The 24,762-nt window shown below is 42.1% G+C and overlaps 1 protein-coding gene across 2 annotated transcripts in view; it reads right to left on the bottom strand.

Annotated features, from left to right (window-relative positions):
• The window catches only part of mdfic (MyoD family inhibitor domain containing), a 134,777-nt gene that overhangs the window by 87,343 nt on the left and 22,672 nt on the right, over positions 1-24,762 (bottom strand). Inside the window, exon 6 of one of the 2 annotated variants that reach the window (XM_058077320.2) lies at positions 22,674-24,678. The exons of the other annotated variant lie outside the window; for it this stretch is intronic. Coding sequence (XP_057933303.2) covers positions 24,425-24,678 — 254 coding nt within the window. The 3' untranslated portion in view covers positions 22,674-24,424. Of the gene's footprint in view, positions 1-22,673; positions 24,679-24,762 lie in introns of those variants that run through there. 2 annotated transcript variants of the gene reach the window in all.

Genomic DNA, 24,762 nt, shown 5'->3' with positions numbered 1-24,762 from the left:
CATGTGAAATCGACTTCCCAGAGTTTTTCTTTCACTTGTTGGAATAACTCCGTATTGCCAGTTTTTCCGTTCGTCCAGTCTTGAAATTTAGTTTGGATCAAAAACAAACTTTCTGCAGCAGTCACGTTCCGGCTTGTGAGTTTTGCGGTTCGACCCCAGGATGCCGAGATAAGGACCCAATTGCAGGTAAAAATGGATTTTATTGTTGCTATGCAGGGGAATGACGCACGAGCAAGTCCAACTCAAAAATGACAATCAACCGACAAAGAAGGGAGTGCGCACCGGAACTAAATAGGCAGCACAAATAACAGGAAACGGGAGATAATTGACAGCAACGGAAAATAGAACAGAGCAACAGAGGAAGTGAATTCAAAATAAGGGCATGAACAAGGAACAGAGGAAAACTAAGCTGTCACAAGGGGGTGAAGCCCAATCGTGACAGCAGCAGTCCAGTGCCGATTGCTCGCCTCCATTTTTAAAACTGAAGAACATCTGGAGCTGCGTTTTACGTCATATCTGAGCATGCGCTGAAAGAACGCACCCGGGATAAATTTAAACAGGAGAAGATCACATTCAATCTTGCTAATATTTTATAATTAAACTTGGGACATGTTTTATATAGATATATATTTTCTTTTTTAATAAAACCGGAGGGGTGGCACGCCGGTCGAGCGGTTAGCGCACAGACCTCACAGCTAGGAGACCAGGGTTCAATTCCACCCTCGGCCATCTCTGTGTGGAGTTTGCATGTTCTCCCCGTGCATGTGTGGGTTTTCTCCGGGTACTCCGGTTTCCTCCCACATTCCAAAAACATGCTAGGTTAATTGGCGACTCCAAATTGTCCATAGGTATGAATGTGAGTGTGAATGGTTGTTTGTATATATGTGCCCTGTTATACGTTTTTATATATCCATTCGGATTGGCACTTTTCTTTCGGAATGAGGTGTTAAAGGTGTCAAAGGTTCAATTCTTTCCATATACGTGGCTAGTGGCTGATATTTTTCATATGGTGCATGCTAGGTTAATTAGCGACTCCAAATTGTCCATCGGTATAAATGTGAGTGTGAATGGTTGTTTGTCTATATGTGCCCTGTGATTGGCTGGCCACCAGTCCAGGGTGTACCCCGCCTCTCGCCCCAAGTCAGCTTTGATAGGCTCCAGCAGATAATAATACATGTGATAATGTGTCAAAATTAAAAGCGCTACTTTTCTTGCGTTTGTTGTCTTAAAAATACAAACACAAAATGTCAAAGAACAACTAAATAACACCCAATGGGACCCAAGCATCCATAATTATAGTACAAGTACAACCTCGAGGGCCTTCCAATTAGTACAAGTGCTCCAAAATGTGATCATCTATGAACACAAGGAATTTCTAACGTCACGCTTCAGTGCCCCCCCCCCCCCCACCTATCAAAGAGAAGCTTTGCCACCATTTGTGTCGGGTTTCATCTGTGTGACACAATGGCATCCAACAATTTTCTACTTACATAACATTGGGGGATTATAACCGCTTCTTTTTTGGCTTCAAAAATGCTCCTCACGCGTCTGACAGTGAGCCGCGCTCGCATTTCAACTAGCGTTGTACTGTGGCGTATCTTTGAACAAGCAAACAAGTCAAGTGAAGTGCCTGCAGTCCTCTAAGCACTTTATCCTCACTGCTTCATTGGGCAACAGACAGGCACACATAACAAAAAAAAAAGTCAAAAAAATGCAAATTAACTTCAATGTTTGAGACTCCCCCAACAATACGGGGGTGCACTGAGGCTCCTTGACGCGGCGTTGGGGGATTCCGTGCGTCTCATCGTGTTGTTTAGAGTGCATTAGCCAGCCTCTCTCACTCATCATCGCTCTAGTTTTCTTGTTGTCAGGGAGAGCGTCCTGAGGCAATAACCTCCTCCTCCTCCTCCTACACCTCCTTTTCATGCAGAGATGCGCCGGGGCCCTAATTTTCCATCAGCAAAGCATGAAATCAAGGCAGAATGCCACACAACAAGCATCTCTTAAGGAGGAGGACACTTTGCATGCCCACGCACCCACCCAAGGATACAAACACTGGAGCGTTGAGGAAAATGTGAATAAATCATGAAGTGGAGTGGATGCTGAGCTAAAGTGACAATCAGAAGATTGTTGATGAGCGCTTGACTGTGACTTTGAGAGATGATTTGCAAATTTAATGCAGCCACGTACATGTCGTCCCTCCTCTGTTTATTTTTCTTTTTTGAACACGAAGACAAAGTCATTTTAGCGGTTAAGCGCTCACTCAAAGTGCATGTCAATTACACAAAGGCAACATCGTATCTATCCATATTCAGTATCAGTGTCCTCGTTACGGTCATGGGTGAGCTGCAGCCTATCTTGGCTGACTTTGGGCGAGAGGCGGGGTTAACCCGAGACTGATGATACGCAAAGCTAACAACAACCTGCTTGAAGATCGCCTATCAATGATGGGCGAAACCAGATATTTTAATTACCTTTAACTTAGTTACCTATTTCCTCTTCAGAAATCCTAATACAGTTGCGGAGGTGCTGGAGCCTATCCCAGCTGTCTTTGGGCGAGAGGCGGGGTACACCCTGGACTGGTGGCCAGCCAAACACAGGTCACATATAGACAAACAACCATTTTATGTAGATATATATTTTCTTTTTTAATAAAACTGAACTTGTGAATGGCGTATAGAAGGGTTTAGATTCTGTTCCACAGATGGCGCTAATGCCAATAAACAACAGAAGAAGAAAAACACCACGAAGAAGAACGCACCCTGACAACTTTCGGTTTGAGCGGGTACAAGATTCCTCAATCGGATTGGGGAAAGGAATATTCCACCCCTGGGAATCTGATTATATATTAATTCGGATTGGCACTTTTCTTTCGGAAAAGGTTAAATTCTTTCCGTTTGAGGAAATAAACCGAATGCAATTGTAATATTTGGGTCCATGTATACATGGCTAATGCTCCCTAATACAGTTGTCCCTTGCAATTAATGATTACTGTGTAATGGTTGACTATGGTCAATTTTTAGCCAAAACCTATTGAAGTACAAGTGATACTGTATGTCGTATTCTGGTCACTAGGTGGCAGTAATGACACAAAACACCTTAACACTGCATGAGGTCCCACCGTCGGCCATCTCTGTGTGGAGTTTGCATGTTCTCCCCGTGCATGCGTGGGTTTTCTCCGGGTACTCCGGTTTCCTCCCACATTCCAAAAACATGCTAGGTTAATTGGCGACTCCAAATTGTCCATAGGTATGAATGTGAGTGTGAATGGTTGTTTGTCTATATGTGCCCTGTGATTGGCTGGCTGGCCACCAGTCCAGGGTGTACCCCGCCTCTCGCCCGAAGACAGCTGGGATCCAGCACCCCCGGCGACCCTTGTGAAAATGAATGAATGAACTGCAAGAGGTCATGAAGTCTGCTATGGTATGTCTGACATGATAAAGTGGAAAAAAAAGTTATCCTCTCACATAGTGTGAAAGTGGTACGTTTTTGGCTTCTTGGTTCCAACCGCCTCCGCATCCTCTCAATACCCATACTACACTTCCTCATGTCATTCTCCACCAATCACATTCAAGGTGCATTCACAGACGGAACTCCGAACTGGAGCACATTTTTCAAAGGTTTTAAAAAAAGTTTATTTCCCCGGTAACTGATTAATGACTTTTTTTAAGCCTTTTACCCAACACTGTACGTGGCACTGGAATGGCAAAAATAATTGTTTGTGGATTCAATCTTGCCAAATGAGGCAGAAATGTTGTATGTAGCATACGTAGTGTAGGCTACATATTAGCCATAAAGTTTCAGGGAAATTAATACTGCAGTTTCCGTGTAACCGATGGACTAACTAGCCAACTTCAAGCCATGCAACGGTAATTAAGCTCAGAAGAGACCATCTGGGAATGTTTGTCACATTTAAGAAGGACTGTGTCAAAAATATGTTCCCCCCCCCCACTATTTTTGAGGTCATACAGCCAAGCTAACGGCGCCAGAGAAGCGAAACCGAGTGCGTCGTTGCAAAACAAGACAGTCAAGTTATTAGGACAGCAACACTGACAAACACTACAGAGAGTGGAGAACTCTTTCCACTGCTTCATACACACACACACACGCATACATACACAAACACAAAAGACAAGAAAAAGATCTCGCAGTGCTGACTGACAAAGATGCCCTGCAATATAGATGACGAGAACAAAGCCCCCCATAACAAACTCCAGTCATATTGAGACGATTTCCTTTTCAATAATGAATCGCCATCAGCATCAGGCGTCAATACTGTCTGTGTCTGTGTTTCTGCGTGTGTGTGTGTGTGTGTGTGTGTGTGTGGTGGGATAAAAACATCTATGCTCAACAAGAACAAAACTTCTATATTTAATCTACGCCGGAGAACAAGCAGGGCCTGCTAGAGTCAAAAACAAAAGTGGATTTCTGTGGCATGCAAATCACACGCGGACCAAGCAGCTTATCCCCACACGTCTGTGCTGATTGACAGCATTCTTAAAATGTGTAGATTATAAATATTTATAATTGACTTAATATTGACTGTATTCTGTCTGTGTTTGGTTGAAAGGCGGTAGAAAAGGGGGGGAAAAAAGTTTTTATTTTATTTTATTTTTTTAAACCAAAGCAAAACAGCACAATGCAGTTATCTCCAGCTCCCTCTTCACATAAATAAGCCTCCTCCCTGAGCGCCCACATTGTGTCTGCAGCCTCATGCTCAGTATTCCGTATTCTTCTTCACTGAGAAGGAATTTTTGTCAGCTTCTTATAAGGCCAGAGAATGTGCATTGTGTAGATTTTTGTATGTGTTATCAAATGCCAAAAAGTACATAACAAGAACATTCATTCATTCAGGCAAGAGGCGGGGTACACCCTGGACTGGTTGCCAGCCAATCACAAGGCACATATAGACAAACAACCATTCACACTCACATTCATACCTATGGACAATTTGGAGTCGCCAATTAACCTAGCATGTTTTTGGAATGTGGGAGGAAACCGGAGTAACCGGAGAAAACGGTGCACGCATGCACAGGGAGAACATGCAAACTCCACACAGGGTGGAATTAATCTCGGGTCTTCTACCTGTTAAGCCTGTGTGTTAACCACCTTGCACCACGCAGCCATAACAAGAACTAGAAATTCGGTTTGGATGCACAGTTTAGTAAATGATAGCACTTTCTGTTTGAATACACCCATTTTTCATGTGAGCAAAAGTGTTGGAACAGGTCCTACTAAGGCAGGGGTGGGCAAACTATGGCACGGGGGCCACATGTGGCCCGCCAAGCGTTTGAATCCAGTTGCTTTCTAAGTATTTCAACTTTTAACATACAAACTGGCAACATGACTTGCAAGTCGGATGTCTTATTTAGTAAAAAAACGGGAAAAAAACAACAAAACTGTCAAATGAAATGACATAGTTTGATGTGGTCTGATGTTTAAAGTGCTCCTAAAAAAAGGGACATGAGAACATACAGCTGATAGTATAACACTTTTACACATAATATTAGACAAATAATTAAAGAAAAATTATAGGCATAAAATAGTGTGTGTGTGTGTTAAATATATGTTCTGGACAATTTTCTTAACTCAATGCGACCGCACTAGTATTAAGTATTCAACTTTTAACATACAAACTGTCAACATGACTCGTAAGTCGGATGTCTCATCTATTATAAAAAAAAAACACACACAAAAAAAAATTGAAAATTAAATTACATAGTTTGATGTGGTGGGCGGCACGGCAGACGAGTGGTTAGCGCGCAGACCTCACAGCTAGGAGACAAGGGTTCAATTCCCACCCTCCATTTGCATGTTCTCCCTGTGCATGCGTGGGTTTTCTCCGGGCACTCCGGTTTCCTCCCACATTCCAAAAACATGCTAGGTTAATTAGCGACTCCAAATTGTCCATAGGTATGAATGTGAGTGTGAATGGTTGTTTGTCTATATGTGCCCTGTGATTGGCTGGCGACCAGTCCAGGGTGTATCCCGCCTCTCGCCCCGAAGACAGCTGGGATAGGCTCCAGCACCCCCGCGACCTTCGTGAGGAAAAGCGGTAGAAAATGAATGAATGAATGAGTTTGATGTGGTCTGATGTTTAAAGACATGAGAACATACAGCTGATTGTATAATTCAATGAAAATTATAAGCATAAAATAGTGTATGTGTGTTAAAAATATGTTCTGCCCCCCCGGACAGTTTTGTTAACTCAATGCGGCCCATGAGTCAAAATATTTGCCCACCCCTGTACAACGGTATATCGCTTACCCAAGCAATAAACAGCACTGAATGTTTATGCTTCCATTTTACTGCATTTAGAGGTGAAAACAACATGAAAACCAGTTAGCTATAAGATGGAAAATGAGTGAGAACTTATTTAGAAGAAAGAAACCAGCGGTGTAGAAGTATCGGACATCAAACAGCGAGACCAGGAAAACATCAGTAGTTCATTAACAGAAGGAACAAAAGTTGTATGGACTGATGTTTGAGGCTCATACCTGTACTTTTTGCCAAATTCCAGTTTATGTGGACTATAAATTACATGACGTACTATTTCCAACTCACTCTCGCCTATATTTCTGAGTTCACGCGGAAAACACAACAATGGCAAAGTTTGTGTATTTATATTCCAGTTTCAATAATCGGAGAACCTTCAATAGCACACAGCATTAGGATTTAAAGTGAGCATGAAACACAACCCCTTCAAGCAGATTAAATTTCAAATCAAGCAGGCCATGTAAATGATGTGGCGACAGTCGTGTGTGTGTGTGTGTGTGTGTGTGTGTGTGAGGGGGGGGCAATTAGCATGCCGTGCTAGTGTTAAAGCAATTAGGCAAAGCAGACGGCTCGAACGCCAAGCGAGCGGAAGGCAGGCAGGACAAATATTTCCATATCGTTGTGTGCTCGTGTTTGTGTGTTTCTCACAGGGAATCAGAGGTTAATGGGAACGGGACTTTGTTTACTGACAGCCTTTTTACAGCGCAGAATAACAAACGCTCTCAGTTAAGAGAATTAAAAGGAAAAAAAAAGAACAAGACACCGAGTCTGAAATTGCTTGAGGGAAATGACAAAAAAACATTTAGTAGTAAACAAGCCCAGAGCAGAAACTCTGGGAACCACTTTGGGGAAAAAAGCAGACGCATTTGGGCAAATCTCTCAGGTGGAGCCATCAAAAAGTGGCGGCGGCGGCGGCGACGTGATCACCTGGAGACGCGGACTGACATTCGTTTGAGCGTAAATTACTCAAACAAGCATGCGGAAGGAGGGGTTTGTGGAGGATGCCATTTAATAGTTGATGTTTCCCAGCGGGAACGCCGGCACGCGCCTCTAATTCAAACAAAGAGTTATGATTTACAAATGTGACTAGAAACAAACACGGTGTGCGAGACGCGGCCCAACGGGGACGCTAAGTAGGACAGCGTCTGTCTCTAGCTAAAGTAGTCCTTGTCAGGAGGGCATAAAAGTGCAATTTGTGTCGGAACTGTCGGTGAATTATGGGCATCGAACTCCATTAGCCTGTGCAGGAATGGGGGCCTTTCCATCTGTTTTTTTTAACAGTGTACATACAGGATGTGACGTGAGTGCAAGATGAGGGCGGGTTTTGATGCCCTTCCTGAGACAACCATGGCCGGGAATCAAACCCCTATATAATACAATCAAAAAACATGATCAAATCACATGATGTCATTTAAGTATAAGACAAAAACAACCTACTAAATGGCTTAAACAGGAAATGGCCTGCAGCTATCACTTGCTGACGCTGCATTTATTCGCACTTTTATGAATAACTGCAAATAAAAAAAAATGTCCCGCATGTGTTTCCTGTCCACGAGCTGACAAAACAGCCAACCCGGTCTGTTTGTGGGAACGCCGGGAGTTGCTTGGCGACCGCATCCCCGTGGCGGGCTTGACGTGACACCTAATTACCCAACTAAAAGGTAAATAATAAACGCCACATGGAAAACTTACAATAACAATAACACACATTTATAGCCTGACTCCTGCTGTATTATATTCACACCCCACCCGGTGATTATTGTGCCCTGAAGAAAGTCACTTCATAACAGAGAAAATTCCTTTCAAACAAGCTCTAATTTACACAACTCAATTAGATGTAATTCAAATGACTTACCAGAGAGCGTACTAATTAGTTCCTGTTCCAGTCACAGCAGTGAATGTACGCTATGTTATACAAGCTATCGAGACGAGTGCAGCGCCATATGGTCCATGTGGCCTTTGGGCTTTTTTTTTTTTTTTTTTTTGTGCTTGTGAATTTCTCGGTGGAGACGGTCCAAGCCAAGCAGGTGAAGCAATGTTTTGCTTTCGCGGTTGCAGGAATGGAATGGGATTTTATAGACAGAGCGGGACACACAAAGTTCTATCAGCCATTAGAGGGAGAAAGAATGCATTTCACAAAGAGGCATTGTAGCAAATGAGGAACACAAAAAGGTCAAACCGTAAGGCTTAAACTTGTCTACACACGATCAAGAAGTAGGATTAAATAAGATGTGCTTCTTCCTACTTCTTTTCCGATATGTTAAATTGTGACATGCCACAAGAGATGGGTCTATACCAGGGGTGGGCAAACTTTTTGACTAGCGGGGCGTATTGATTTAACAAAATGGACGGGGGACCTGACGATATATTTTACACATAACAGTCCACCTGCAATTATTGTACTTCTAAAAGTGTCATGCAATCTGCTATATATGCTATATGTCAGACCGCATCATATAACAATATTGATAAAACAGCGACTTAAACCATCAAAAGGTTGGCTCAAGCTATGACGCCAGGTTGTATGTTAAGTTTAACACTTGGCGGGCCGGATGTGGCAGTTTGCCCTACCCTGGTCGATACGAACGAGACAAGATTTTTACATTACTAAAGAAAAGTTGAATGAAAAAATACAAAAAAAAACACATAGGCAGACTGTGTCACTCCATTCACGCCCTTGTTCTATGGAACAAACACGCCAAAGGTGCATTTAAGTATGCTCGTCTTTGAGCTTGATTTAAATCTTCAGGTCATTTGTAGCTGTTAATACATACAAATATATATATAATTGTGTCCTGATTTTGATTTTTGTGTTCATATAATACAGTAAAAAGTGTGCATATTTCACAGATACAGTAGTTACAAATGGTGATTTATTAATTTGATTAAAATTGTTAATCACTCAGGTTGCACGGTGCTCGAATGGTTAGCGGTACTCCGGTTTCCTCCCACATTCCAAAAACATGCTAGGTTAATTGGCGACTCCAAATTGTCCATAGGTATGAATGTGAGTGTGAATGGTTGTTTGTCTATATGTGCCCTGTGATTGGCTGGCCACCAGTCCAGGGTGTACCCCGCCTCTCGCCTGAAGACAGGCTGGGATAGGCTCCAGCACCCCCGGCAACCCTAGAAAATGTATAAATGAATCATTGAATCCTACTTCGGCTGCACGGTGGTCGAGTGGTTAGCGCGCAGACCTCACATCTAGGAGACCAGGGTTCAATTCCACCCTCGGCCATCTCTGTGTGGAGTTTGCATGTTCTCCCCGTGCATGCATGGGTTTTTTCCGGGTACTCCGGTTTCCTCCCGCATTCCAAAAACATGCCAGGTCCCCCTTGTAGACCCACCACCTACACATGTGCCCTGTGATTGGCTGGCCACCAGTCCAGGGTGTACCCTGCCTCTCGCCTGAAGACAGCTGGGATAAGCTCCAGCACCCCCGCGACCCTCGTGAGGATAAACGGTAGAAAATGAATGAATGTTAATCACTCAACAGCAATGTTATTCTTCCTTACACACCGTATTCTGAAAGTTTGGTGTTTACAGACATATAAACCACAACAACGTGTCGTAGACTTTCCAGGAAGCCCTCAATTATGGCAGAATTCCATCGGAGACTGAACGTCATGAGTTCTAAACTTTTGTTCCAAGTTTGGTACTTTTCGTAGCCAAAATATTGAAGCCTAATTCATCAAAAGCACATCAAACTAGCATACTACCGACTGTACTGTAGTCACAATGTGGAAGAAACGCAACAAAGAAGTGAAAACAACACAATTCAGAAACAAAAGTCATATCAAGGCTGGCGTCGGCGATGTCGGAGATGAGATTCACCTGCCAATTACAGTCATCTCCTAATTTCCAGACTATCATGAACAAGGCGCAGGGCTTAGAAAACAAAGACCCCCGCTAACAAAGCTTCCCATGGAGAATTGACTGAGGCCTGCCTGGCTATTTACATACAGATGCACAGGCAGGAATTAGCATATTTTTTTTTTTTGTAGCCCGTGCTCAGGGGAGCGGCATTGTAACATATTGGTGCCTAATGAACTCTGAAAAAAATTGATTTTTTTTTCCAGCAAGTAAATTAAGAAATGCATTATAGCTGTTAAAGCAATCTTGGGGGAAATGGGAGCCTTCCTGTGCTAAACTACGCTTGATCAGTGATAAATTACATGATACACGTATTTGCTTTAATTCATGCTAATTTCTGCCCAATTAATGTATCACTGTAGTTGCCGGTGAAGCCACTGGAGATTAAATTATTTATCAGGTTGTGCTATGCGGATGTGATGCATAAATAAGGTGAAGGACTGTGTCATTGGGATGATGTATGAGGTTTTAAAGTGGGGTGTCAATCAGCACCGATGTCCAATCAGTGTCCCAGGGCTTGATTTGTCCACGGGAGCAAACCACCAACCTCACTCTCTTCGTCAGCGCGGTGCGCGGGGTGACTCATTGTTTATAAGGCGTCCTATCGCACTGGCACTGACGCTACTTTTCCATTGATGTCATGGTCACATGACACCGGGGCCTGGTGTTTTTGCTGCTTTACAGCATCAGACTAATCAGTATTCCGATTCCAAATGGGTTAGCTGTTTACGTTTGGATATAGTGCATTGCATATGTGAAGCAATACACTATTCATGGCTTGGATACACTGTAAACCCGAATAAGGTAGCAGAACTCAAAAAAGGGAGGTAATCAGTTGCCACATTTTTTTTTTATTTCATAAACTCAAACATTTGAGTATATCAGAGCTTTAATATTCGGAGTTGATATTAGATATACTTTTTTTCATTTTGCTGTGAAGAGAGAAATAGCTTTTTTTCTCGCATTCTCTCTGCCATGCATTCTCCGTTCTTTAATTTTCGTTCTGATTTCAACTCTTTCCATAGGAAGAAGATGTGCATGTGTAACCTACACAGTACAAATCTATCTGATGCAATGGATTTATTCTTAATTGATTATTGGTTTGATTTATTCATGTTTTCTTTATAAGTAACTACAAATTCTTTTAAGTAGGTTACACAAATCTGCAAAAAGTTCATATCAATCAAAAATTAAAAAAAAGTTAAATAAACTGAAAAGAAAGATGCAACTGGCAATCAACATTTATAAGTAGAACTTTTAAGAAAATTTTAAGTTAACTATACTATACTAATTATTTTGAGCATTCCGATTTACAGTGTCTTAAGTTGTATGTAAACTATGTTTTTAAGTTAATCTTACTTCTCTAATCTTATTATCTACATACTGTATTGTATATAACTCTGTAAAAACTGTTCATTTTGTTAATACTTGGGTTGTTTATATTGTTTGTTTTTCTATATTGTGTATTTTGTACTGCTTAACAGACCCTGTACTCTTCCTGCTGTGCAATACACATCCAGGCTTCATAGGCCGCACTTTGATGCCAATATTTGATGTCAAGTATATACCCAGTATAATGTATGTCCATTTGTGGCCCAGGGACCGTGAGTTGAGACCCCTGATTTTAGTGGGAGCCTCATTACATGCAACAAGTACAACGGAACACTTTCCAATTAATCGTTTTTTGTAGTTTTACATGCAGAAAACTATTTGAAATGCATATAAATACAATCAATGGTGAATGAAAGGTATAAATCAGATGCGTCCAAAACTACAATGAATGGTGCAATGATGTTAGCTAGCAAACAACTAGAGTCAACTGCTAATGACATCATAAACGGCCGACTGAGTTGACGCCCCGTTCCCGTTTTCATGTCTTAGCAAGCTGCTAACATTCATTGATTCATTCATTTTCTACCGCTTTTTCCTCACGAGGGTCGCGGAGGGTGCTGGAGCCTATCCCAACTGTCTTTGGGAGACTGGTCGCCAGCCAATCACAGGTCACATATAGACAAACAACCATTCACACTCACATTCATACCTATGGGCAATTTGAAGTCACCAATTAGCCTAGCATGTTTTTGGAATGTGGGAGGAGACCGGAGTACCCGGAGAAAACCCACGCATGCACGGGGAGAACATGCAAACTCCACACAGAGATGGCCGAGGGTGGAATTGAACCCTGGTCTCCTAGCTGTGAGGTCTGCGCGCTAACCACTAGACCGCCGTGCCGCCCAAGCTGCTAACATTCTGTGATAAATATACATTAAGAATACGTAATACGTAAAACGTAAACAGAGGCAAAATGTTCAAGTACATTTTCAACATTAACCAAAAATCACACTAACCGGGGCGTACGCAAAGTAAGGTTCCACTGTATTTTCAATCCAAAGGTGAAATTTCATTCTACTGATCTGGCTGCTGTGTGGAGCGCCATGCAGTCTGACGAGGTCTCGCAAACTCACCAATATCATTATCAGCACCAAACCACTACCAATATTTATAGGTTATCACATGGTTTGTGTGGTATCAGGCCAGGTATCATGCCCCCAAGTGTCGGGATCAGCCCGAGACCGAAGGTAAACACAATAATTGCAAAAATATTTCAACAATAATATTTTATCAACAGTCTTATCTTATCAATGTCTGACAATGAAAGTTCCATTAATCAAGTTTGGGTTTTTTGGTGACTGGAGAAGCACTAGGCACTAAGCACTCGTGCGCTGTTCTCTGATTGGTTGTGTCACGAGCACGATACCAGAGCAGCGCGCTCTTCTGAGTGGACAGCTACGGGGGCTGATACTGGACATGGTTAAACTCTATATTTTATCAGTATCACTGCCCTGGGCTTTGACACAGTAGCATCTCGGCCTTTTCCCGTATCATTCATGGACGGTTTCTAGGGTACAGGGCCAATTAATGCTGTAGTATGTGATAAGATCTAATATCTCATTTTTATACCAGTATCGGCTTCCATCTGAAAACTAGAGGCATTTCGGAATCGTGATGAGTCCCAGTTTTGCCAAATTTAATCTGCAAGCGTACCTGTGAAAAGCATTTCAACCAGACTGACACGACGGCCCAAGTCGGCCATTAGCCTTCTTCAATCAGCAGGAATTAAGAGGGAGTTAGCACTACACTTTGAAGCATCCACCGTGTCGCTCCTTTTCAACTAAATTAGACAAAACAAAATCGTTCCGATTAGTCAATTAGGTAGCACATTAGCCCGGGACTTAATTAAAAGATAGCGAGGGGTCCAAGCCGTCTTGAAGTGAGTGTTTAAACAGCAGATTGAACAAATGGCACTTATTAAAAACTTTATAGTGAGTCACTTGACACCTCTCACACCCCCCCCCCCATCCAACCCCCCCACCCCGTGCACCTTGAACGACATAAACACAAGTGTCAGCTCCCCGGGTTCCTGCTATGCAAATCTCAGGGATGAGGCAAAAAGAGGAACGTTCCCCCCGTCTGGAACGCCAAGATGCTCTTAGGCGGCTTAGACATCTCCCAAATAGATTCTTGGTGTTATTTCACAAGAAGTCCACAAAAAGGACGGCCATGTTAGAGTTCAGGCTTTATATTGTTTTTAAGTCTGGAGAACATTAAGTTCCACAACACTTAATATTGAAGCAATCATCGGAGGGCAGCCTTTAATTAAACCTTTTGTTCTTCCGAAATGACACAAAATCAGAGGCAGGCGAGCGGAGAGGGGATGTTATTGTGTCACAGCGGCGAGGATTGAAGAGCAAGGAACGCTAAAACATCACAGTTCACTGCCCGTGTTGCCATCTCCGCGTCACGTCGCATCCAGAACAATGCGACAGCTGACAGCTCGCACCCAAGAATTATCACGCTAAACTGAATTATTCCTGCCACGTATTAATTTATTAACAACATGTGCATGGCTCCAATGTAGCCTGCATTTGCATATACATTTTTAACCTGCGATGAATATTCTTTTGAGTGGGGGGGGGCATGAGGAGGAGGAGGCGGGGAATATTACCCCTTCTGGTGCATTTTGAATTTTGAAGAAATAAATCTCGCACATGACCGCGGGGCACGTCTTCTTTAAGGGCAACCCCTTCATCACCTTAACATACGAGCGCTGGCATCTGCAATCCTCCTCACTCGACGCCAGCGCCTCCTCAAAGAGGCACCTACTGTTCAAAAGTCTTGTTTGGATGGCACCCGAGGACGTGTGCGTTCAATGAGCATGCATTCAGTATTCATTGGCGGCAATCAACTATTCATATTTGAATTCCAAGATGCACACTCGACTTGTAGAAGCTAGATCAGGCTAATTATTTGTCAGCAGACGCTTTTGTTTGTGTTAAAAAAAATAATAATTTTTTTTTTAATGTTGCCCGTAAGCCATAATTATAAAAAAAAAACATGCTAGGTTAAGTCGTGACTCCAAATATGAATGTGAGTGTGGTGTGAATACCGTATTTTCTGGACTATAAGTCGTATTTTTTTTTATAGGTTGGCTGTTCCTGCGACTTATACTCCAGAGCGACTTATAAATGAAAAAACTGTTTATGTTACATAAACACTAGACACCTTTTCTGTTCATATTTATTTTTTGTGTTAGCATATCCTACACCTATTCAGCCTGTTCTCTATTCTTTTATTAATGTTAGAACTTGCCTTTGAAGAGGACATAATTTCTGTTTTGGTCAAGTAGTTTGGAAAATAAATTACCCGCAAAAAATGCGACTTATGTATGTTTTTTTCTACCTAATTATGCATTTTTGGCCTTGTGCGACTTATACTCCGGAGTGACTTTTAGTTCAGAAAATTTACCGTATTTTCCGGACTATAAGTCACACTTTTTTTCATAGGTTAGATGTTCCTGCGACTTATACTCCAGTGCGACCTACATATGTATGTTTTTTTCTACCTAATTATGCATTTTTTGCATTGTGCGACTAATACTCCGGAGCGACTTACAGGCCGGACTATAAGTCACACTTATAGTCACACTTATAGGTTGGCTGTTCCTGCGACTTATAAATGAAAAAACTGTTTATGTTCCATAAACACTGGACACCTTTTCTGTTCACGTTTATTTTTTTATGTAGCTAAATAACCATTGGGTTAGCATATGCTAACCATGTTAGCATATCTTACACCTATTCAGCCTGTTCTCTGTTCTTTTATTGTTAGAACTTGCCTTCCAAGAGGACGTAATGTCTGTTTTGGTCAAGTAGTTTGGAAAATATATTAACCGCAAAAAATGCGACATACTCTAGTGCGACTTATGTATATTTTTTTTCTACCTAATTATGCATTTTTGGCCTTGTGCGACTTATAGTCTAGAAAATACGATAATTGTTTGTCTATATGTGCCCTGTGATTGGCTGGTGACCAGTCCAGAGTCTACCCCGCTTCCAGCATGCTTGCGACCCCAGTGAAGATAAGCGGAATAAAAATGGATGGAGGAACAATATCGGCATAAAAAAAACATTAGGTGGCATCTCTCATAAAAACAGCTAAAAAGAGGTACCGAAGAATGCACGTAATAGGACGCACCTATTCCGCTTACAGATCCTGCTATTCACCCTATGTCAACTTCAAAAGTCAACTCTGAACCTCCGACATTGACACGTGTCTTGTTTCTGTCTAAAATGGCTTATTGTCTCTTCTTATGTCTACTATATTAGGTAATACTTGTGTAAAGGTGACTATAGGGGTGTTATCTCATGACGAGAGGGCTCTAATAATAGTACAAACCATTTTTAGTAGGTCATAAACATTTTTTCTCTGCTCTAACAATGAAAATATTCCATTTATAAATAAGGATTTCTACTTTGCAGAAATTCACTCATCACGATGGGGTCTGAAACCATTTAACCCCGCTAACCAAGGGATCCACCATACCATGTACACCATATCTCTTCCAATTATGCATCATGTCAATTATCACCAAGCAGAAAACAGGTATGAAAAAAAAAAAGGTGTCATACCCACCTTTGCATCAAATGTTGCTGAGCGTGCTTTGGGTGACACCTACAGCCCTCAGCGAGGCGACAAATTAAAGACAAAAGGAAATAAATGAAGTATGTCACAGTATACCTGCATGACACAATACTATTTTTTTAAAGCATTTGCTTAATCGAGAAGTGGAGAACAGACATCTGGCAAGGGCATACATCACTAGCATGGATCACCACCTTATTTGACACTTTCACTGGCACCTCTATGCTGCATATAGGCGTAAATGTAGTCATTTGGATTGTTATTATTCACTAAGAAATACAGAAAGGTTGAAAAATGATATCCCACTCGACAACCCGGGCCTTGCCCTTGTGCACGGAATAAGCAGAATGTTAAATGTAGAATACATCAGCTTTTCATTGGCTTAAATGTGCAAGCAATGGTTAGCTTGGGATTCGATTTTAGATTAGATTAGATTAGATTCAACTTTATTGTTATTGCTCATGTCACTGGTACAGGGCAACAACATGCAGTTAGCATCCAACCAGAAGTGCAATTTTATAAGTACCTTAGTAGTAAGTAAATGTAGAAAAATGGACAGATCTACAAACTATAACAGGCTATGACTATAATACAGTGAGGATATGTACAGGGATATAAATGACTATAATATGGCTATTGCAGATTATAAACAGTATGCACAGTATTGATGTGACAATATATAATAACAGTAATATGTACAGTATTGCAATTAAGTGACTAGAGTATGGCTATTGCAGATTATATATCAATTATAATTAATTATTATTATTAATTATATGTACAATAGTTTAGTTATATCATGTCGACCAGTCATTCAAATAAGCATGTTTTCCTGCATATGTTAACATATACTTTATGAAGTTCAGTTGACGATGCCAGCAGGTGTTGCGTTTGTGCACCTGTTAAACAATGTGCTGTTGTGTAAACAAGGATGCTACAGGCGGGCGATGTGTTTGACGGGCACACAAACACATAAAAGGAGACAAGGTGGCTTAAAGAAGTAAACAGATAAACAGATGTGACAAGTCACTAAAGCGCCGATTATGTTTATAGGACACAATAGAGACCAATTGAGTATTTATACGTGGAAACAAATGCTAGCTTGTGTTTGTGTTGTTATGTGTGTGTGTGTGTGGGTGGGTGCGTGCGGCACTGAGCCTGTCACTCATGTTAACTCAATGTGAAGAGGCTGCTTGAAGCGGAAAGTTGAGTCCTATATATTTGCCACAATGGCTGCTGTTATTAAGACCTTGCTCTGTGTTGCCTTTCTGCATGAAAGGAGGGGAAAGCTCCTTTGGAGTTAAGAAGAAAGCGGAAAGCACACATAAACACGCAGGCCGGCACAGTAAACAGAATTTTACAAACCGCAGAAGAGACAAGGTTTTTCCATTGTGCCTTGATGCTCAATTTGTGGTGTTTGTGTGTTTTTTTTTTTAAATAAAGAAGGTCACAGTTGGGTTCCACTAAATATTAAAAATGAAGGCCACCATGCAAAACAGAGCTTTGTTGAGGTCTGAATAATAAACAGCTTCACTTGGACATGCACTGCAAACTCTAGAAAAATGCAGCAATTAAATTTGAATGCTTCTTGTCAGTGTTGTAGAATACTATTTTTATGTATTTGTTTATGGAAGTGGGCTGCACGGCCGTTGAGTGGTTAGCGCTCAGACCTCACAGCTAGGAGTCCAGGGTTCAATTCCACTCTCAGCCATTTCTGTGTGGAGTTTGCATGTTCTCCCCGTGCATGCGTGGGTTTTCTCTGGGTACTCCGGTTTCCTCCCACATTCCAAAAACATGCTAGGTTAATTGGCGACTCCAAATTGTCCATAGGTCTGAATGTGAGTGTGAATGGTTGTTTGTCTATATGTGCCCTGTGATTGGCTGGCCACCAGTTCAGGGTGTAGCCCGCCTCTCGCTCAAAGACAGCTGGGATAGGCTCCAGCACCCTTCGCGAGGAAAAAGCGGTAAAAAAAATGAAGGAATTAATGTTTATAGAAGTGGGCTGCACGGCGATCGAATGGTTAGCGCTCAGACCTCACAGCTAGGAGTCCAGGGTTCAATTCCACTCTCAGCCATCTCTGTGTGAAGTGTGCATGTTCTCCCCGTGCATGCATGGGTTTTCTCCGGGTACTCCGGTTTCCTCCAACATTCCAAAAACATGCGACTCCAAATTGTCCATAGGTATGAATGCGAGTGTGAATGGTTGTTTGTCTATTTGTGCCCTGTGATTGGCTGGAGACCAGTCCAGGGTGTACCCCGCCTCTCGCCCAAAGACAGCTGAGGTAGGCTCCAGCACCTCAGTGACCCTCGTGAGGAAAAGCGGTAGAAAATGAATGAATGAATGAATGTTTATGGAAGCAAACGCCTGACCAATCCAAAACAGGACGTATCTGTAATTAAAAGCCCAGAAATTGGACTGACTTGAAATTTCTCACACAGCTCAACACACCCAATGTAACTGCCAAATCAGCACCAAATTTGGTCGACCTTGTCCTCACGAACAAACACACATTTGCCCAAAATCTAAATGTATGTCATACAGGCCTTGAATGGCGTGCATTTTCCACACTGATCCGACTTCCACGGCACCTGATTCCCTAATTAGCATCCCTTCTCTCTACAAGCCACGGCAAAACGCTCAAGTAAACAATGATGGAGCCTGCACGCCTTGCTAAACAACCTGACAATCACCCGTGTGATGCAGATGACTGGAGGCCATCGAGAGGCCGCGGCTTCATTTAAGTGATGTTAAGAGCAAACAATCAAATGCAGAAAATCAGCCGCTGACATGTAATAATGCTGACATCTAATTTATAGCTCTAGGAGCACGCACCAGCAAATAAACAAGCATCCCTGGTTTCCGCGTCCTCCTCAATTTGCCTCTCAAGTCAAAGGGATGATGACTTATTTAAGAAAGGCTTCTGTTCCTCCCTTTGCATCCTCACCAAAAGTGCAACAGCATCCAAAAGACACGGAATGTTTTCCACAAAGTTTCCTTGCTTCCTTGAATCTTTGAACCCCGCCGTGCCCCCTCATCCATGTTGTCTTTGCATCGCCGTGGCGACGCCTCCAGGTATCAAGGAGATTAGAAGGCATTCGTAGGGGCCCTCGTACGGCAGCAAAGCTCAAGCAAAAGGGGGTCTTTAAATATTTAAGGTGTGAGCACCATCACACGCTTAAGAAGAGAGGAACAAAGAATACAAGGCGCTCACTTGGAAAATCATTTACATTTCATTGACGTCACCTCGTACAACGCCCGCGCCGCGTCCTGTACAGTACACGTAAGAAACATCATTAGGCGAATGTGTGCCGGTGAACAAATGTCTTCCAATCTGTCACAACTAATTACGTTCTAGTGGAGCAAATAAATAAACAAACAGTATGTTGTCAAAATCAATTAGAGCGGCCAGGTAATGACCTTATTTTCTTACGGACCTGATGAAAGTCATTTAAGCTGTAGGGGTACCTGAAAACGCACCATATAAAATAGAAGTCATTTTATTATTCATTCATTCATTTTCTACCACTTTTTCCTCACGAGGGTCGCGGGCGGTGCTGGAGCCTATCCCAGCTATCTTTGGGCGAGAGGCGGGGTACACCCTGGACTGGTGGCCAAACACAGGGCACATATAGACAAACAACCATTCACACTCACATTCATACCTATGGACAATTTGGAGTCGCTAATTAACCTAGCATGTTTTTGGAATGTGGGAGGAAACCGGAATACCCGCAGAAAACCCACGCATGCACGGGGAGAACATGCAAACTCCACACAGAGATGGGTGGGTTTGAACTCGGGTCTCCTAGCTGTGAGGCCTGCACACTAACCACTTTCTATGCCGCATGAACCTCCAATGAACTGCATTGCTCAGACACAATGCCGAATGGGAAACTTCAAAACTCATATTGGTACTTTATTGTATATTTTTAGGTACACCTTTGGAGTGTTAAGTTGCTGTGTGATGAGTTTAGTGTTTTTTTGCAAGCATAAACATGGCAAAATAAACTAATAGACATAGACATGTTGTTTTCTATAATAGACATGTTTTTGGAATGTGGGAGGAAACCGGAGTATCTGGAGAAAACCACTTGACCGCCGTGCAGCCTTCATTTTATAAAATAAAAATAAAAATAAAAATAAAAATAAAAATAAAAATAAAAATAAAAATAAAAATAAAAATAAAAATAAAAATAAAAATAAAAATTTAAATATTAAACGAAAGAGTTCCCAGACATGCGTGTCCTTTTTACCCCGTTACTAAATGGTAACCTGGTAACAACCGGGCGTAAACAAACCATCAGTAAGGATAGGGGTAAGCTCTTGAATCATGTTTCATGTCTAGAGGGCTCTAATATGTTAAAAAAAACGGATTTTGATTGTCATAAACAGATTTTCTATGCTATATGAAAATATTCCTTTTATAAATAAGGCGAGCTGAACGGCGGCCACACAGCTAGGAGACCCGAGTTCAATTTCACCCTCAGCAATCTCTGTGTGGAGTTTTGCATGTTCTCCCCGTGGGTTTTCTCCGGGTACTCCAGTTTCCTCCCACATTCCAAAAACATGCTAGGTTAATTGGCGACTTGTCCATAGGTATGAATGTGAGTGTGAATGGTTGTTTGTCTATATGTGCCCTGTGATTGGCTGGCCACCAGTCCAGGGTGTACCCCGCCTCTCACTCAGACAGACAGCTGGGATAGGCTCCAGCATCCTCGCAACCCTCGTGAGGATAAGCGGTAGAAAATGAATGAATGAATGAATGAATGAATAAAATTCACTTATCACGTTTAACAGCGATAACCAAGGGATTGCTGTCATTCCAATTAACAAAAGCATGTTCCAAATGAAATAAACCATACGTTTACTGCATGGATTTTGCTGCAAAAGTGCAAAAACTTGTGACAAAACTGAAGGTGGTTTAGAATTTAGCTGTTATTCCATGTGTTCTGGAAATTGTCCTGTTTTGATACAGAGATGGTTGATTGTGACAGTGACGGCAATGATTACAGTTAATGACAGAATCTCCGACTATATGCCGACAAACCCCTCCGTGCTAACAAGCAGGTAATGATGCCTATTACATATCAAAAATGACAACAAAAAGAGCCTAATTAGTCATATTATGTGTAATTATAAAGTAGCACAACATGACAGTATCTTATTTTCCGCACAAAAAGCAACAGCACTTTGTTTTCATGGCTGAAAAGCTGCATGAATGCATTGGTTATTCATCATTTTAAAGAGAAATGACCTTGACATCAGACAGGTGGTGATTGCAAACAGAAACAATGGGTCCCCTTTCTAATTGTCGCATTAGATTCCGGCAGGCGGGTGGCGAGCGATCAGAGGGGGATTGATTGCGGCGAGTGGAAAGGTGGGAGACTTTGTGAAAAGGTCAGCAAGAACACTACCTGGAGTTTTCTTGCACATTTTGGGACTAATTGTGGCTTAAAGTAAACAGACAAACTCCTGTGTGATTACACATTTTTTGGGGGGGAGTTGGGGTAATAAGATGGTAATTTCCAAATTTCCAAGTGGGGGGGTGTGAGTGAATCCAGGCAAGAAAAAGGATAAAAGGGGTCTTGGACAGCATCACCTTTTCTGCTCCCTTCCAGCGGGGGGGCTGACGTGCAGGTTAATTGAGAGGTTAACAGGGGGTGGTGTCGGCTTAAGGTCAGACTGCTGTACTAGCCAGCAGGGGGGCACTGCTCCTTGTTGGTAACTCTCCTTCAAAATAAAAGCCTAGGGTAACAAATGGTCTTTTTTTTGTTCTAAGACATGATTGACATCAAGTTTCAGGCGTGTAACAGGTAAGGGTTGTTGCTAAAAGAAACAAATATGTATAATACCATGTTGTTCTAATAAGCATTTCATAAAATAAAATAAAATATTACTAATTCATGTTAATTCATTTTCTACCGCTTTTCCTTATGAGGGTCGCGGGGGTGCTGGAGCCTATCCCAGCTGTCTTCGGGCGAGAGGCGGGGTACATCCTGGACTGGTCTAAATAAAATAAACTAAAATAAACTAAAAAAAAAAAAAAAACTAAAATACCGGGCATATAAGAAGACTGGACACCTGTGAATTTTGACTTTCATGATGAAAGGTAACTGTTACAACACATAACAGGTGAGGGCAACTCCATTAGCGTCATCATCAAAGACTCGATTGTCTCACAAGTTATTATGTATGTGTTCGTTTATATTTAATACAGAACACCCATCCATCATCTTCCACTTCCGAGGTCAGGTCAAGGGGGCAGTGGCCTAAGCAGGGAAGCCCAGATTTCCCTATCCCGGTCTACTTCATTCATCTCCTCCATGGCATATCCCGGGACATCTTCCCTGAGGCCTCCTATCAGTCAAAAGTGCCCTGAGCACCTCCACAGGGAGGAGAAAACTCACTTGTACTAGCGATCTTGTCCTTTCGGCCTCTACCCTATATCTCCCTTTACAGTGCATGTTAATGTACCGAACTGTACTTTTCATATAATACATCCAACAGCAGCTGGAGGCTACGATAGAGGACACAATATGACTGTGGATGAAGAAAAACAAAATGCTACTTTATTGTGACATTTACTGTTGAATGAACACAATGTACAAAAAGAGATCAAATAAACAATGTGAAAGAGTAAACAATCGTGAAATAAAAATAACTTCGGTAGCTAAATATATATAGAGTGGAACCTTGGTGAGCGTCTATAATTCATTCCAGAAGGTCCGACTCTAATCAAAACAAACATTACCCAAATCAATTTTTCCCGTAAGAAATAATACAAATCCAGTTAATCCGTTCCAGAAGAACATGTGATTAAAAAAATACGCTAAGAACAGTTGGACTCATGCAGTGTATTCGCAACATGGAAAGACGCCTAGCATACGGTACGCTAACTGGAATATGTACGCAAACCAAGGTAGAAATGTTCCATATATTTTCAATGTTAACTGAAAAACATGCTAACCGGGGCGGACACTAACCAAGGTTCCACTGTATATGTTCACATTGCCTTTATAGTGTTTTCCCAAAGCTACAACAAACTGTATGATGGAATGGAAAATTACAATTTAAAATCTTACATAAATTTAGCAGAAATGTACACAATGTATGTTTCCTGCGATAGTGTCACATGACAGCACATTATGTTTGCTAACAATAAGACATGACTTGAACTTCATTAGTTGACAATAGTTATTGTACAAGTTATTGTACTGAGAGTCGGGGGACTTTACTTTTTTTGTTTTTCATTCCTTGAAATGACATTTCTATGCAGCATAACAAGAGATGTGTCCATGAACAGTCACATTTTACAGTGTTCTACAGAAAAACATAATGAAAAAATGCTGGATAATACACTCCTGCACTAAATTGCCGATATGGAGATGTTGCATTCCGTCTTATTCCGTATGGGGGTTCATCCAAAGTGGTAAATGGTCTTTCACTCGTACAGCGCTTTTTCCACCTCCAATTTACCGACTGATGACGCAGCATCAGGAGCAACTGGGGGGTTCAGTATCTTGCCCAAGGATACTTCGACATGACCATGGTAAACACAGAGGATCGAACACATAACCTTCAGGTTGGGAGACTCTACCAACTGAGCCACGCCGCCCGTCAGTGTAATTGGGCACCACTAAGGACCCTTGGGTAGTTTTCTCAAGGTACTTTACACATGGAGCAGGTCTCGAACAATGTTGCTCATACATTAAAGATAGTCAACTGAAACCTAAATGAACAAGCAAGGAAAAACCGCCTCGAGGGAACAGAACCGAGGCTCTGTGGAGCGACCGTCTGTCTCGACTGGTGGGGTTGAGATAGACAGACGGGGTAGAGGGACAGGTGGTAGATAAGAGGGGTTAGGCAACATCAATAACGGTAATATTTCGCTCCCAACACCACCAATAACGAGCAGATGAATTGACGGTGCAATCCAGAAGCAGGAAGCAACAACCACAGCAAAGAGAGTCAAAGACAAAGTTCTATCTCCGTCTTTATGTGTGTAAAAGGTTGCATTCAGTCTAAATGACACAGTTCAAAGGGCGAAAGGCGTTTTGCCTTTGCCATCAGAAGGTCATGAGCGTGGAAATGTCTGACAGAAAAGATTTTGTTGAGGGTTGTATAGGAACATACTTCTAGCATTTCTGGAGTTACGTCTACTTTTGGTGAATCCCAGTGTCTGTAAACATCATACAAAGTACACAATCACACCACAATCACAGACACAAACAGTTTTTCCCCCCGTTTCCGTCCATCCAGGTGGCTCCAGTCAGGCTGTTTTTTTTGGGTTCCCTATGAGGGGAAGCAGATGCCGCAGCACTCCATGCAAATCTCCAAGCAATCCGACGATTCGCAGCAGGCGTCCATGATGCCGCAGTCCATGTCGCAGGGGCAGTTGCAGCAGTCCTCGCCCACGTCCTCGGCGCAGCAGCAGCAGCAGCACGCCTCGGAAGCGCACGGGCCGCATGACGCCGGCGCTACCACCATGTTGCAGAGCGCCAGGAACTCACAGAAGAGGCACGCCAAAATGCAGTGGACGCAGCAGTCTGGGTCCGGGACAATTTCAAAGTAAAATCCAAAACATTGTAGAAAAAAAAAAATCAAGTAGACTTGTTTTAAAATGCAAAATT

Source organism: Doryrhamphus excisus, linkage group LG2 (assembly GCF_037039965.1).
Source record: "Doryrhamphus excisus strain RoL-2023G ecotype Guam linkage group LG2, RoL_Dexc_Guam_v1.1, whole genome shotgun sequence".
In the NCBI taxonomy this organism is placed as follows: domain Eukaryota; kingdom Metazoa; phylum Chordata; class Actinopteri; order Syngnathiformes; family Syngnathidae; genus Doryrhamphus; species Doryrhamphus excisus.
This window is presented reverse-complemented; position numbering and strand designations above follow the sequence as displayed.